Raw genomic sequence first — 14,921 nt, 5'->3', positions numbered from 1 at the left:
GCTTCGTTAGTGTGCTGTAATGCGCGTCTGGAATGTCACCTGTCGCGAAGGCTCGACAGGCTGCTTGGCTCTCTGTGCGTATCAGTCAACAACGGGCATTTGGGTTGGGTGTCGTAACTGCCTCTACTATGGCCGTGATTTCTGCCATGCATTGCGTACTGATGTTATGATGGAAGCCCCATGACAGTGGTAGTCCATCGGAAGCTATTCCCGTTCGAAAGCCCTCGCCGGTCTGAGACGGAGATGCGTTCGTGCAAGATCCACTCTCCTGTGGTTTCTTGGCGATGTTGGACTCGTGCTTCGCGTCGTCCTTTTTGTGTATCTCGATCCATGTGCCGCGGTACAGGTTCGACGGTGATCTGGTCGAGCATTTCATACGGAGAAAACAACGCCATTCGCTTTTGTTTTAAGATATTATTTGATCGTGACCTCCGCGAACGGTGCACCGGCGCACGCTAGCGGAGGCCGCGATTGGTCGCTGCTATCTCATACAGCGCTTACCAATGCAAACAGCAGCTTCGCATGGAGCTGCTAAGTAGTCTGTAGCTAACAGTCATTATGAAACCGTGAAGCGCACGAAGACGGGAACAAGAAGACGACACACAGAGCGCTACTTCCAACTGATATTTATTGCGACACAAAAACGCCATATATGTCGTCTCTTAATTCACTCATGAAATCGTTACTGCGCATGTTTGAGAACTGAGCTATCAGTTTCTCTCTTATTTCTACGCTCTCCTCTCTCTCTTTTTTTCTCCTTTTTCGCGCTAACGATTGTAGGCTTCGTTAGCGCGCGCATGGAAACTGGGCGACACAGAAATAACTCTTGATGTCACGCGTATCAATGTACCAGCTAGCTCGGACCCAGCCTCTGATTCAGCTAACACTCACACGTGAACACAATTTACTCTTCGGACTTGTCAAGCCTCATCCACACTCCACTTGGGACAAAAGAAGCGATGAACGCAGAACCGAGCTGAATCACATTCTGAAATAGAAAAATAAATGTTTTTTTTTTTTTTTGTAGCGTTAGTGTACAGTGCCGAGAAACCCATACTGCACAGAGTAGGCGCATGTTACGCACGAAAGCTTTGCTATACTTGCTGTACTTGATTAGTAGACTAATTCCGACTGCATTTGGTAGGCAAAAGGAACGTGTCGTATATACGGAATTTCCCTTGATAGGACTCATAACTGCCACAAGCAATGATTCGTAATAAAAGCAGTGGTTTTTACATTCATGATTTCATGAGAACGCGTGAAGTCATTGCATACATAAAAGCTTTACGAAATGTTTTCAATAATTTGGTTACCCGGACACAAAACGCTTTACGTTGATTAATTTCTCTGAGGCGCTAGTTGCGTGGTTACGAACCACAGGTTGAAAGACGGAACCAAGAGATCCAGTCTGATAACGGAGCGGTAATCATCATCTCGTGCAATATTAACACGCGTGCCTGTTTTTTTTTTTTTTCTCTCTCTTTATGGTTCGAAACTGTTCGAAGTTTAATCACTCGGCGGAAGCCGCACCTTGATACGTTGGAAGGCTCTGGAATGTTGTCGACGACTCGGGTCATATTGTCTGCGCAACGCGAATAGCCGCGGAAATTCTCGAAATTACGTGATCACCAGCCAAAATGAACAATGACGCACGCATAAATTCAAAGCCGACGCGTTTCACCGAAGGATAAGGTTTTTGACGATCGACGACTGCGCTCGCCGATATCGCTGCACTGCGAGGTTTCTGTCTACCTGGCCACAGGTTCGCACAACAGAGAGTTCAGTCTTTGTCAGTATGGCCGCTGCATTTTTTACCATCACAACCACATGGCAATATAACACGAATGCTCCACGCGTAATGCGCGGGTCGCTCACCTTATGGTGCTCCTCGTCTACAGAAAGCTTGTACGTGGCTATAACCTTAGACAGAATAAGCTTCATCTCGAGGAGAGCGAAATTTAGGCCCAGACATGCCCTGGGGCCTTTTCCGAACGGCTGGAAACTGATGGGGTGAATGTACGGCTTGTTGTCCGGATTAAACCTGCGCGTAGACGGAAAAAGTCAGAACTCAATAATACTCACTTGACAAGCTGTGCCGAGCCGAGACACAAAGGGCACGCAACCCAAGGCTGCCCAAATAGACACCAAGAAAAACACTGAATAAGTTTAGGCGCGCAGAGTATTCTTTCACGTCTCTATTTTTCTTAACATCGCAGCAATGGCATCATTACTGTGAGAAAGTGAGAAGTACTTTTATATTTTTTGTACCGAAACTCAAACGCCGCTACGCCATTATGACGCCACGGTTCTTTAATAATTAATTAATTAATTTTGTTAATTAATTAGGTACTAAGTTATTACTTAATCATGCTGTGAGTGCACACCAAGACAAGTGTTTCGGTTACAGGTCACATCGCAGTCGTGTACAAAAAACGCCAGGCCTGCGTGGAAAGCGCAGCACAGTCCCCATCCCCTTATTCTTTGGCTGGGTTAGACTATACTATAATCCATTTCCACCAGTAATCTCGGGCCACACGCCGTCAAAAACTACGACGTCATAGCGAGCTGGTACGGGAAATTCAAGGAGTGTTACCACACCGCGTATGAGGTATAATTCCGGACAGTTTTCAGCTGTGGGGACTGGATGATTTAATTCGGTGATTGTCAACCCTTGTCAATGTTCTCGTTGTCCAGTTACTTGTCGATTACCTTTCTGGATTGAAGTTCGTTCAAAAAATAGTTGTATGCTTCGAGTGTTTTTCCTGTTGACACTGTTGGCTTTTCACAGCCGCTACACATGAAGATATATAGTCGAGAACCCGCCTGCTAATCACTGCAGACTATTCGTGTTAAGCGTTCCACGAATGCGAAGCTTTCGCCGCGGCGGCCTCATTTCGGTGGGGGCGAAACAAAAAAATATACGTCCGCGTACATAGATTTAGGCGCATGTTAATGAACGCCAGGTGACGATAATCCAGAGGCACCACTACACGTAGTGCCTCGTAATCATATCTTGGCTTTGGCACGGAAAACACCAAAATTTAGCTTTTTTTTTTGCGAGTGCCTTGGCGAGTATCGCTTTTTCCCACCCGTGTGATCCATGCTTGAACGCCAAGTTTACGCGTTATAATTGCTGTAGGCACCGCACGAAGAACAGGAAGACACGCGCGTCCGCAGTTTTCGAGTAGCACCTGCAGAGAAATGTAACATGACGAATTAGCCTTGTTACTTGCCAGCTCGTATAACGTCTCCCTTTGGTTGTCCCATGCGAGCGCGAAAAAGGTTTTGTTTGTTTTCGCAGAACCTCACTGTGAAAACACTCCCACCCACACAGACCCAAGAGCTCACCTTTCTGGGTCGAATGTTTCCGGCTCCGACCACAGTTCAGGGTCGTGGTGGATGTAAGTCACTGCTGCCATGATGCTCAGGCCCCTCGGGATCTTCATGCCATTAAATTCGTAGTCGCTTTCAGCTCGTCGGCTCACGAAACTGCGTATTTCAATACAGCCGTACTGAAATAGGAGGTGAAGGCGCAATAGTGTTCGCACACTCTCGACATATTCATCTTTGTCGTGCCCAATTACAGGTTACCTTGCAAGTCAACGTGAAGACAACTGCGCTCTAAAAGTGAAAAAAACTCACAGGGTCCCTTATGCACACATTTAAGACGACTGGAAGGCGAAAGCCACCTTCTTTTTCTACTCATTCGATGTATTGTTCCTGCGTCGCCACCCTCCGAAAGCCTTCTGCACCTAATGTGGTTTTGCATTGCCTCCAGCATCGGAGGCACGTCACCAGGTTTTGCACTGACTCCGTGATCGGCCCACCGTTGACCAAGCTAAGATGCAAATGAGGACGTCATCATGTGACGTCACGACGCGTGACGTCTCTATGAAGTCATACTGACGTCACAAATTTTGTCGATCTGTGACGTCCTGATGACGTCATATGGTGACGTGACGTCATCACGTGACTATGATTTTTTTTGCATCACTCGTATGTACGCCGACCAGAGACGCCGACGCGGGACGTCGGTCAATTTTCATGTTCGATAAGGCATCTAAGGCTTTCGCCTTAAAATCCTTTTACTCTTTTGGTGCGTCATGTCTTGTCACATTTAAAGGCACATGTTAACCCTCTTTTGGAGATCATTTCTCTTCGGACAGTCGTGGGAGGCGTGACTCTGCGAAGCGTTAACGTGTACCTTTAAAGAGAGTAACAGGAAATCTTTGTTTTGTTTTTAGCACGAAAGTGTTTTATGCTGGTGTCCACCAAGATTTTCATGACGTATTTCCGTCACGGAAATACGTCAGTAAAATGAACGCCATCAAATGGCAAAGAAAAAAACTCTAAGAAAAAGCTTCGTTCACAGGAGTCGAACCCATGACCTCTCCTTCCGCGACGATGGCTGGCAGGCGTTTAGCCCACTGAGCTACCGCCAAATATATAACGGCGGCTACATGAACGCGCCTTTTATCTTTCACACTTTCCTCTCACAGTGCTCTTGCATGGATGGATGGATGGATGGATGGATGGATGGATGCTATGAGCGTCCCCTTTATAACGGGGTGGTGACATGTGTGCTGTTGTGCCTCAGCACAAAGGCCACAATGTCGTCGACTTTCCAATAAAGAAGGATACTGGAAAACGGAGTCTTCGTCCAGCCGGCCCGAACGGCTGACGCCTGTCGTTGTTCTTCCACGCTGCCCAGCGACTGAGAGCAGCAATCCTGAGGGGGTGGAAGGGACAGACCATTGCGCTCCCAACACTTGCAGCCAGCGAAAGGGCCAACGCCTGCAACCCCAACGAGGGGTCGGACACCTGCGGTCCCCAACGAGTGGTCAGGCACCTGTGATCCCCAACACAATGGACTGCTACGTGCCGGTCCGTTGTTAAAGGGGTCATGAACCACTTTTCCAAGTAATGATGTAATGACCTCAATATCGGAGTTTACTGCCTCCCGAATCGATTGTCGCAAAAATTTCTCGAATCCGTCAAGAATGAGCGGAGTTACGGGGGTTTGGCGCACGCTCTCAGCGCTTTCTCTCTTTTCTCGTGCCGACGAGCGCACTGGAAGCTAGACAGGGAGGGATGGCACGGGGGAAAGAAGTTACGTCAGCGCGCGTCATGAAACGCGAGCGCTGTCCCGCTGTGATTCGCATGCGCGAGTGCGGCTACCGTGTAAAGTTAACAGACTGAGAAGTGCGGCGCGGGCATGTGGCGGCACCCCGTGGCAAGAAGCGCATCTCATCCGGCTATCGGCCAATAAGCATGCTATGTCTCTTGCGACGTAAACAGGCAGATCCGCGACGTCAACGTGCAGACGCCCCGCCCACCGACGAGAGTGAGAACCGGCCTTTGTTTGAAAAGAGGGCGCCTGAGGAAACGGCAACTTCGCGCTCCGCTTGTGGCCTTTATGCGGCGCGCACGACTGTAATATTTGGCAGAGCAGTTCATAGCCGTGTCAGCTTTCCGCAGGATGTGTTTTTTAAACAAGCACAAGGGGTGCTTCATGACCCCTTTAAGGGAGTCGCCCCAACCGACGTGGTCGTGCTGGCAGTCCTGTTCACTGAGATCGGAAAGATGTAAATAGTCTGTACATAAAGTATTTCCGTATTCAACTTGTTCTTCTGACTGCTCCGAGCACGATGCACACCCGTGTTCGCACCGGCCACGCAACCCCAGTCCCAACAGCGGTTCCAGCGGTGGGATACCACGACCCGTAATCTCAGCCGCGCACTTGAGAGACAACCCCATTCGTAACAGTGCCATAGGGCTAGAAAAAAAAAAAAAAAAACGCGCCGTTGCTGCGACCGTCCCATTCGGCGCGTTTCCAAGAGAAGTGTAATTTCGTTTAACACACCTCGAGTTGGTGGCTTTATCCCAAGCCTCGCTCATAGCATCCATCCATATCGAAAAATAGCTCTCCGACGCTCGCCTGGCTGTCGCACCGCGTTCCCCGCTCGCGCTGTGAGAATTTACTGCCGTGCTAGAGGGAAAACACAACGCGCGTAGCGTTTCTCTTCGCGTTTCACGATGCTTTGGAGGAGTGCATATCGAGTATCAGTGTTTATTATGTGCTTGTTGATGCCATATTTGCGCGGGATTCACCATATGCGGTGTCCACGATATACGTGGAACTTCACCTACCGCAAGGGCTTAAATCATGATCATGGGCGTTAGTCGTCGGTACGGAGATGTGCCACTAGGCGTCAACGTGAGTGCGTCCACATCAGGCGGTGCTACATCTGCCAAACAACAATAGACATTATACAAGCTCTGATAAACCAACGCACTACAGCAATCAACTACTTTTGTGACGACACGTTTCACTTTCGTGTTATACCGATTCCTATGACAGAGGGATCAACCATCTTTTTATTATAGCGTACTATAATAAATTTCTACAGTAAGACGCTTCGAATACCAAGCGGTAGCGCTATTACGAACACTAATATCAAGAACGGTAAAATTACGTAAATTACATAAATTCGTTGTTCGTATTGCTAGCAGTATACGTCGCTGTCGACGGGACCATCTCTGCTGGAACTTTCGTTGTAGAAAAGTTATGCGTGAAGACACCGAAACAAGTGAAGGAATACAGAAAAACAGAGACGCCGATTATCAGCAGAGAGGTCTCACTGTGGCGGAAAGAACGGTATAGATACAAAACTTAGCTCCGCATGCTCAGTAATGACAGCGCCACCTGTCAGTGTGGCATACGTGCGGGTATACGCGAGATAAAGATCAAGTACAAGCATGACATGTCATGTTTCTGCATAGTAATCGAAGGCAGGCTTACGCGCGCCCTTCCACTGATATGCAAGGCCTTAACCATAAGGCGCGCTTCCTTCTTATGTCTGTGTAAAACTATGTTGTTATCGAAATTCTAAGTGCATTTACAATCACGACAATGGCAACGTAACAGTGGGCCTTTTATGCTCTATCATTCATTCACAAAACTTTATTAAGAGTCCTGAAGCCCGGTCTTTTCAGACCGAGGCGGCCGCGTCCACGTCGGCACCGTTAGGCCGAGCCTTAGGGCGCCATCGTGAACCCTCTGGACAGCCCGTAGTTGATCCTGATATGAACAGCTGGAGATCATCTTCTGCCAGTGAAAGCATTTTTCTTCGGGGTTAGCGAGAGTCGCGGGACAGCCCGCCAGTGTCTGATTTCAATGATGCCATCGCATGCGTCACATTCTTTTCTAATTTCACTTTCAGGGTGAATTTTTTTTACAAAATACGGAGTGGGGTACGTCCCAGTTTGCAGTAAACGTAGCGTGACTGCCTGAGCCCTGTTCAACTTTACGTGTGGCAGTGGGAATTGCCTACGCCCCAAGTAGTAGTATTTAGTGATCTCGTTGTAGGGTTAGTAAATTATCTTTATGATTCCCGGAATGGTAGTGGGCGTCGGTTCGGTTCTGACCGGCACGGCCAGCGAGTCCTCGTGCCAGGTCATTCGTCACCTCGTTTAGGTTGACCCGAGCCTCGTCCACTTGTCCCATATTGCAGGAAACCATCGGATTTCAGTTTCTATAGTTTCTACATTGCCGATAAGTTTAACCGCAGTCCCAGCGACATAGCCCTTGTCAAAGCTCTTAATTGCTGCTTTGGAATCGCTATAAATGTAAGACCATTTTCGGTTCCTGATAGCTAAAGCAATCGCGGCTTGCTCCGCCACCGTTGATTCCTTAGTGAACAGGGTGACGGCGTCCCGTATCTCGCCCTGGCTGTCGACCACCACGGCCGTGTAGGCCTCTTTGCCTTTGACCCAGGCGGCGTCTACAAGGGCTGCCTCTTGACCTACCTGTTTAATTTCTTTCAATAAAGTTTTCGCTCTCGCCTTTCTCCTGCTAACATTGTGCTCCGGGTGCATGTTAAGCTCTTATTTTTACAACGGCCTGTCTGCCCTACATAGAAACGACCGCAGTTAAAGGAACATTATTCACTACACCAGTACAGCATTCAGTAAACTTATTGGCGTGCTTTACTAAACACATGTCTGTCCGTTCTTTGCCTTTCATTCGCCATTTCTTTCTTCCCGTCCCTAACTTATTAGTAGCCATAAAAATAGCGATAACACCAGCTCTACTACGTACACTTTATTTAGTCTGTGCAGTGGATGTAGAGAATACCTAGAGGACATTATTCTTGTTTTTATTTCACTGTACAACCACATTCGGTTTCACTGCTGCAACGCGAGAGTAGCCTACTTTTAATAAACGCGTAACCAACTTGTTAAAGCTGGCGCTCATTTTGGGCACACATGATTGGACGAAAGACTACTTAACCTGAGACATGGTTGTCCCATTTTTAACAACTTAAGAACGCTTGTACGGAAAACGTAGCAACTATAGGGATGATTTCGGATAGCACAGCCGACACACATGATTTTAATCAAACGTGTTTGCTGCAGCCTCACAAAAATAATGAAGTTTTGCGAGGTTAAGAAGAAGCTCGATCTGAGGATATCCTGCCTAAATGCATGGAGAATTATTTCACTCCACTGCAGGGAATTTTACTACGTCTGTTGCGTCAAAGCAATAACAAAACCAACTAACTGCAGAGAGCATAGATATAATTTAGACCACCATTTTTTTTAGAAAAGCATACTGACAGTCGCATAAAGTAAATCATAAAGCTTACAACTCCGTAGGTAATTCATTAAAAGAGCATTACAATTCTGTAAAGTGCACCTAGCGTTATGTCTAAAACAGGCAAAACTCACGCATTATATATACCGCCGAGAAGCGCATGATAAAATTTTTGGGTGAGACCTGTAGTTGTTTCACGTAAGCTGCAAATTCAGTTGCCACATTTCTTAGTTATGACGTTTCACATGTTCTCTAACAGACGCAGTTTATTGGAAGGTGCGATGTCTGTTTTCGGTGCAAAGGTGCAGAGTTGTACCTAAACTTACACATTTCCGGCCCGGCTGTATTCGAAACACTGAACCCGAAGTCAGAATCTACAGTATATAGATAGGGTTAATCCGTCTTTCTGAAATACAACAAATATCATAGAAATGCGTTGAGCGATTGTTTGTGAGAACAGTTCTGCGTGCCACAAGCATTCGAATGGGGAAATATGTGTCGGCTCTGACGTAGCCTCCTATTAACTGCATCACAAGCTACGCGGACTTCACATGCAGTTTTGGGACGGCAAGATAGCGAAGTTGAGCAGAGTTTCCGCTTGGGCTTGTTGGTACAACATATGCAGTGAAGGGAACAGCGCAGATACCTACGAGGACGAAGAAAGATCCACGGTGTGCCTTTCTTCGTCGGTATCCGCAGCGCTGTTCCTTCCACTAAGATAAGTCTGTGAAACAGACAACGCGCTACAAGATGATGTCAGCGTTGCTACAGGCCGTAAACATTCTGTGAATGAAATCAAGGCATATTGCATATATATTTTTTTTGTACTCAAAAGGATTCGGTCAGTTAAAATAACGGTCTATTTAGTAAAATCCTGTTTAAAAGGGCTAAGGAGACTGAATGTCCTTGAGCTGCCGCTACTGCGCCATCTGCATGACACCGCTCACATGGGGCGAACTTCACTGCCTTATCCATTATTTTAAACAAGTTCTTCATTAAAGGAAAATACCGTTTGTAGCAGGAAGGTACAAAGGAAATCCGTAGCTTCGTGCTACGAACGAGTGGATGACGATCTTTCGCTTTCATGAACATTACTCCACCTTGCGGGCTTACGCAGAAATGATTAGCCACATTCAAGCTCCTCCTAATACTTATGCACTAGTCAGCTACACCATTACAAAATGTGGCCTACCTCACTTTTAGCGAGGATTATGAAGGTAACTTTTCGATCACGTACATTTTCGGACCTGATCAATCACTCTTACCTATGTTGACATGGATATTATGAGGGCATACATTGTTGATATCCTGTGTATTGTTGAGCTCCCGTGAATGAGCTTTGGATAAGGTAGTATTGCGGCGACATTATGCATCGTTCTGTCTCATATAATTATGCTGTTTTCCTTCGTTCGAAAATATGTAGCCGTCATGGACACACCACACCGTTCGTTACCACGAAGTCAACCCTCTAGTGACGTTATGCTTCGAAGAAAAAAAAAAAGAAAAACTCACCCCACCACTCCAGTGTAAAATCTCATGCTTTCATTCAAAACCATGTCCAGGTAAGTCATCTCCGAAACATTCCTTTGAGTGAACTTGCCCTGAAAGTTTCGCAAGTGCGTGAATTAAGTATACGGCGATTTTCCACTGTTCAATTCGACGCAATGAGAACAACGTTTCAAAGATATCGAACACTTCCTTGGTGGGAGTTCGAAAGACCACACGATGATGTTGTTTACTTACGGACGCGTCCGCAGTTGCGAATAACAAAATCAACACTTTAACATTGCTTGCATCCGGGCTGTCAAAGACGATCATATAAAAAATTATTTTGATAGCATAGTCCTATACATCTTGAGAAAAGTAGAAAAGCGTATGTTGAGATCGGCGAACATATAGTACCCTCCAAAACAACATAACATTGGACGGTTGTTAAGGGACCACATTAATTCACTGCAGTGAAAAAAAGCAAATACGCTGCACGTAGAACCGCATTTTTTTTTAAATAAGTGAAAGCGGTAACCTAATTGTTATAAAAAACGCAGAGCACACGCTTGCGAAAAGTTGGCCGAATCAAGTGTCTCCAGACTAAAAAAAAGAATTATATTCAACACAAAAAAAGGCAGGTAACCTTCATAATGAACAAAATGTTCAGAATGCAGAAAACAGATGGATTATTAGAGCAGCGTATTTATTTCAAATATTTAAAGAAAAGCGCGAGGCTCTACGAGCAGGAAATGCTGCAATATTTTCAAGATGTTGCACGCAAAGGTCACTAGTAAAAAAAACACAATTTTCTAGCTCGGTCCAAGGCACGAATTAATAGAAATATCGCGACACGTTGACTCACTTGACATTAAATTTGAAGCTACCTACCGCCAGAGACAACCCTGAATAAATCTATATCAGGTATATAAACTATTATTATTATTATTATTATTATTATTATTATTATTATTATTATTATTATTATTATTATTATTATTATTATTATTATTATTATTATTATTATTATTATTTATACACAAATATACCAGGGCACAGAAGAAACAGGGAGAGAGCAGGCTGACAACTGCCACCTAGAGGGGCACAACGCCTGCCTACTCTTTCGGGAAGACAGGAAAGAAAATAGGAAATTAAAAAATAAAGACAGAGAGACGGACGGAAATGAGTAGGAACACAGAAAAAAATGTCTATAAACGAAGCCAGATTCGTTTTGTTCAGGAAAGTTAGTAGGGCTCGTTGGGTCTGGTCACGTTGGGAAGCACACCCTCTCGGTATCAGGCAGTCATCAAGGATATCACACTGTTCTCCAACTGCTGGTGACAGGAGGGACGCGATAGTTTACTGCACAAGTGCTTTGTAAGTAGAGGCCGATTTCATAAAACTTCTGTATTAAGTGCGTTCTGCCATTGGCCGGCCGGCTTCTCTAATGGCATGTCCAGCATCAGGACTCGCTAAAATCTTCGCTTACACCTTTAGCGTAAGATGCTCCGATGAATACGGCTCCAGTTTCCGTTTTGTTTCATTCCCACTTCTTCACTACAGCACACTAATTACGCAAGATTAGTTATTGGCATCATAGCCTTCATCTTGTCCAAAGTCAGAACAAACATGCAAGTAATTTACTCAGTTCAGTGCTTTCTTCATTGGAGCACAGTGCCATTTATTTTGAAATTAGCGACGCTACACTCTGTCGCAGAAATCAGAAGGGTCGTTCTGTATCAGTCTAATCCAGCACATTCCGCGTATGAAGTGCGGTTCCAATGTGACTTCGTTGCTAGTATATTGGATTAGAGAGAGAAACGAGGAGGGAAAGGCCTTGATATTTCAATTACAAATTAAGATGGGAATTGCTAAAACGTGTTTTGTTTTTGTTCAATTTGTTCATATTTTCTGCATCTTCTTGGATAGGCTGTTAGTATAACTGTGTTTTTACTGGGCGTTATAGTCTGTTTTTATAATTGATCTGAATCTAATTTGTCTTATAACTTTTTAAATGTGATTGCTATCACTAAGTTACTTTTCGTCTATAGCGCAGATCTTGCGCAACACGCACACGTTGACGTAGGCGAGGGTGATGAGGACAACGGTGAAGCCTTGCTCACTGTACTCCTGCTTCACAATGACTGAGGAAGTCCCGCAACGATAGGAGAAACAAGGGGCGCCTGTCCGAACCGTGTCTGCTCAAGCTTGCCGCGAATTTCTGCTTCAAAGTCGGGAGCACAGCGCATATACGAAAGGTCAAGATTTTTTTTAACGCAATGAGTAATGAAAGTTGTTTCACTCACATCTCTCTTCAGCACACGCATGACCTCAGCACGAAGTTTGTCCTGGACCTCCGGGTGTCGCGCAATGAGATGTAGAGCAAGAGCTATCGTGCTGGGGGTAGCTTCCATACTGCATGTCAATGGATGACATAAGCGTTCAAACATCTCCACTCAATGCGTCGTTATCATAACTGTGTTCGCACTGAGGATATTCTCGTCGAATAAGAGATGAGCTCGATATCGAATATGTAATAGATTTTTCTGGTGCTTCCAAAGTAAAAACAATAAACAGGCCTTCTCCTCCCTTGCGAGGAGCTATTGCGCAGTATGCATTGCTAGCCGCAGGCCACTGATATAGAAAAAAAAAAAAAGATATAGCTGCGTGGTTGGAATACAGCGCTGCACTTGGTTCTTTGATTGGTTCGCTCAAGCATGACAAAGGTATCGGTTCTAGTATCGGACCAACGACCTTGCCTTCTGGGACAAAATCACTCTTGGAGAATAGATGTGCCTCCCTCTCCGAAATACTCTGGACCCCGACACAGTGAATTCCGCCCCGCAGCCTCCGCCGAGGTCCGCAGATGCAAGGCACGTTTGGAAAGCAGGCTGCCTCGTTTCTGGTACTGCGTTTCAGCTCCCTCCACTCACCGACGAAGCAGCACTTGAATGTCGAACGACAAGCACGACTTCGCGGCCGTCGCTGTTGGGCCTGTTCTCGACACCGTCGACTTTTGGCAGATCGCAGCGCACACCGGGTGAAACACGAAAACAAACACACAGGCGCTGAGTTGTTCCTCTTGTTTTCGTGCTTGTCGTTTCACCCGCGATGTGCGCTGCCATCTGCCGTAATGATCAACCAACTAGCCCACAAGTACATTTTAAGCTACTTTTGGCATGCGGCACAGGCACCAAACACAGCCTCAGGTTCACTCGACGTTTCCTACGCGCCGCTTGAAGCATGTAGCAAATTTACTGTCACCAGTAAATTTGCTACATGTTTCAGTCAAAACACCACGAAGCACCCTGGGTGTCAAAGCTTTTAATCACTTCCACGTTCAGACGGCGCGAAGCCAATGCTGCCAAAGCCTGCCTTCGCTCTGCATTTTACTGCTATTGGCGACCTTCTCATAGAAGACAACGCTTCCTGCAACAGTTATACCTCCCCTGCTGCACTGGGTCGAGTGCGTATCCCAGTGAATCTTCCGGCCCAATGACCTATAGTCAACCTAGTTCATTTGGGACGGAAGTCCCAATGAACTTTTTCGTGTGGTCCTTACATCTCTTTTGCATGGTTGTTTCCCCCAAGGGGGGAGGGGGGGAGAGAAAAAGATGCAAAGATCACGCAAAACGCCTCCTATAGATAGTAGGCCTGTGCAGTCTGTTTTATCACATTACGCTACTTGGAACGAAATTTTCATTGCCAAGCCCGGTGTGACCAAATTCGTGAAGTGACGCCAAAATATCGGTCCAAGGAGCACGATGTCATAAAAAAGCAGAGTGAACAGGCCTGCTATCTAGGAGGCACTAGTTTTGCCGAGCGGGTAAGACACTCGGCGTCTGAGCGTGGGTAATGGGTTGGGAACTCACTACCGCCAACGTTTTCCATTTCGAATTTTTTACTATACAACAGCTTTCTTTTCTTTTATTTTTTAATTTTATTATTATTATTATTTTTGTAGCGATTACCGGGGTGATGTTCGGACGCAAGCGAGAACCAGCCTGGCTTCCGTGAGCGAAGGTGACGTGGCATTGCGGCGTCGCCTCCCCCCCTCCCCCCGCCCCTTTTCATTCAACAGCTAGTGTACCAGCGAGGCAACAAGTGTTCCCTTTGCCGCAGTCTGCTCCGTCGAGGCGCTCACGTAACGTGGCACCGCGGCCAAAGGAAATTCAGGTGCCGTTTCGCTGGGAGAGAGGCCGACTTCTTCGCTGAATAAAGCCATTTGACGCTTTCGCATAAAAAACAATGAAATAATTGCAGTAATGGTAATTTGATACCATGATTGAAGTTGCACACCACTGCGTCTCGAGTGAGAATCGAACCCAGGCCGTCTGCGTAGCAAGCAGGTGCTCTACCACAGAGCCACTCCATTGCTTGGAACTGCATTGAAATGGACTTTAATGCTTCACAAACATACGCGTCCTGTGTACAGGTGTCACAGTACGAGATGTAACATCGCAGTAAAACGGGTAGAAGCGTATATTGCCATCGGGGGTCACACCATGTGACCTGCATAACGAGTCGGTGGTTTAAAGCCGGCCACCCATTACAAAAGGCACACACATTACTGCGCGGATTCCCTTACGAACACGTAGTGGGTGCATCGCAACTTCGAAAAAGTATCACGCGCGTAATTGCTGCTGGTTTAAAGCATGCCACCCATTACAAAGGGCATACACATTAAGTACACTGTTGTCATAAAACTGCTGTTGAAGAGGGCGGAAACCTTTACTATAGGTATGTCGAGAAAGAGAGAGAGAGAGAGAGAGTGTGTGTGTGTGTGTGTGTGTGTGTGTGTGTGTGTGTGTGTGTGTGTGTGTGTGTGTGTGTGTGTGTG

At 46.2% G+C, this 14,921-nt stretch overlaps 1 protein-coding gene across 1 annotated transcript; it reads right to left on the bottom strand.

Moving 5' to 3' along the window:
- Positions 1–609: 609 nt before the first annotated feature.
- On the bottom strand, positions 610–3,484 carry LOC119387225 (cytochrome P450 3A19). Its single transcript, XM_037654548.1, has 3 exons — positions 3,349–3,484; positions 1,876–2,041; positions 610–988 (listed from the first exon to the last, which is right to left on the bottom strand). The coding sequence occupies exons 1-3, from the start codon at positions 3,444–3,446 to the stop codon at positions 905–907; spliced, it is 348 nt and encodes a 115-aa protein (XP_037510476.1). The 5' UTR covers positions 3,447–3,484; the 3' UTR covers positions 610–904.
- Between the last annotated feature and the right edge of the window lie 11,437 nt (positions 3,485–14,921).

The sequence above is a fragment of the Rhipicephalus sanguineus genome, chromosome 1, assembly GCF_013339695.2.
Source record: "Rhipicephalus sanguineus isolate Rsan-2018 chromosome 1, BIME_Rsan_1.4, whole genome shotgun sequence".
NCBI classification, from domain to species: Eukaryota; Metazoa; Arthropoda; class Arachnida; order Ixodida; family Ixodidae; genus Rhipicephalus; species Rhipicephalus sanguineus.
This window is presented reverse-complemented; position numbering and strand designations above follow the sequence as displayed.

Excerpts from the sequence above, each read along its gene's own strand:
- LOC119387225 (XM_037654548.1), bottom strand. The coding sequence starts at position 3,446 with ATGAAGATCCCGAGGGGCCTGAGCATCATGGCAGCAGTGACTTACATC. Across the intron at positions 2,042-3,348 it reads GAAACATTCGACCCAGAAAG|GTTTAATCCGGACAACAAGC; the intron begins GTGAGCTCTTGG and ends GTCTACGCGCAG. Across the intron at positions 989-1,875 it reads TAGACGAGGAGCACCATAAG|AATGTGATTCAGCTCGGTTC; the intron begins GTGAGCGACCCG and ends TTTCTATTTCAG.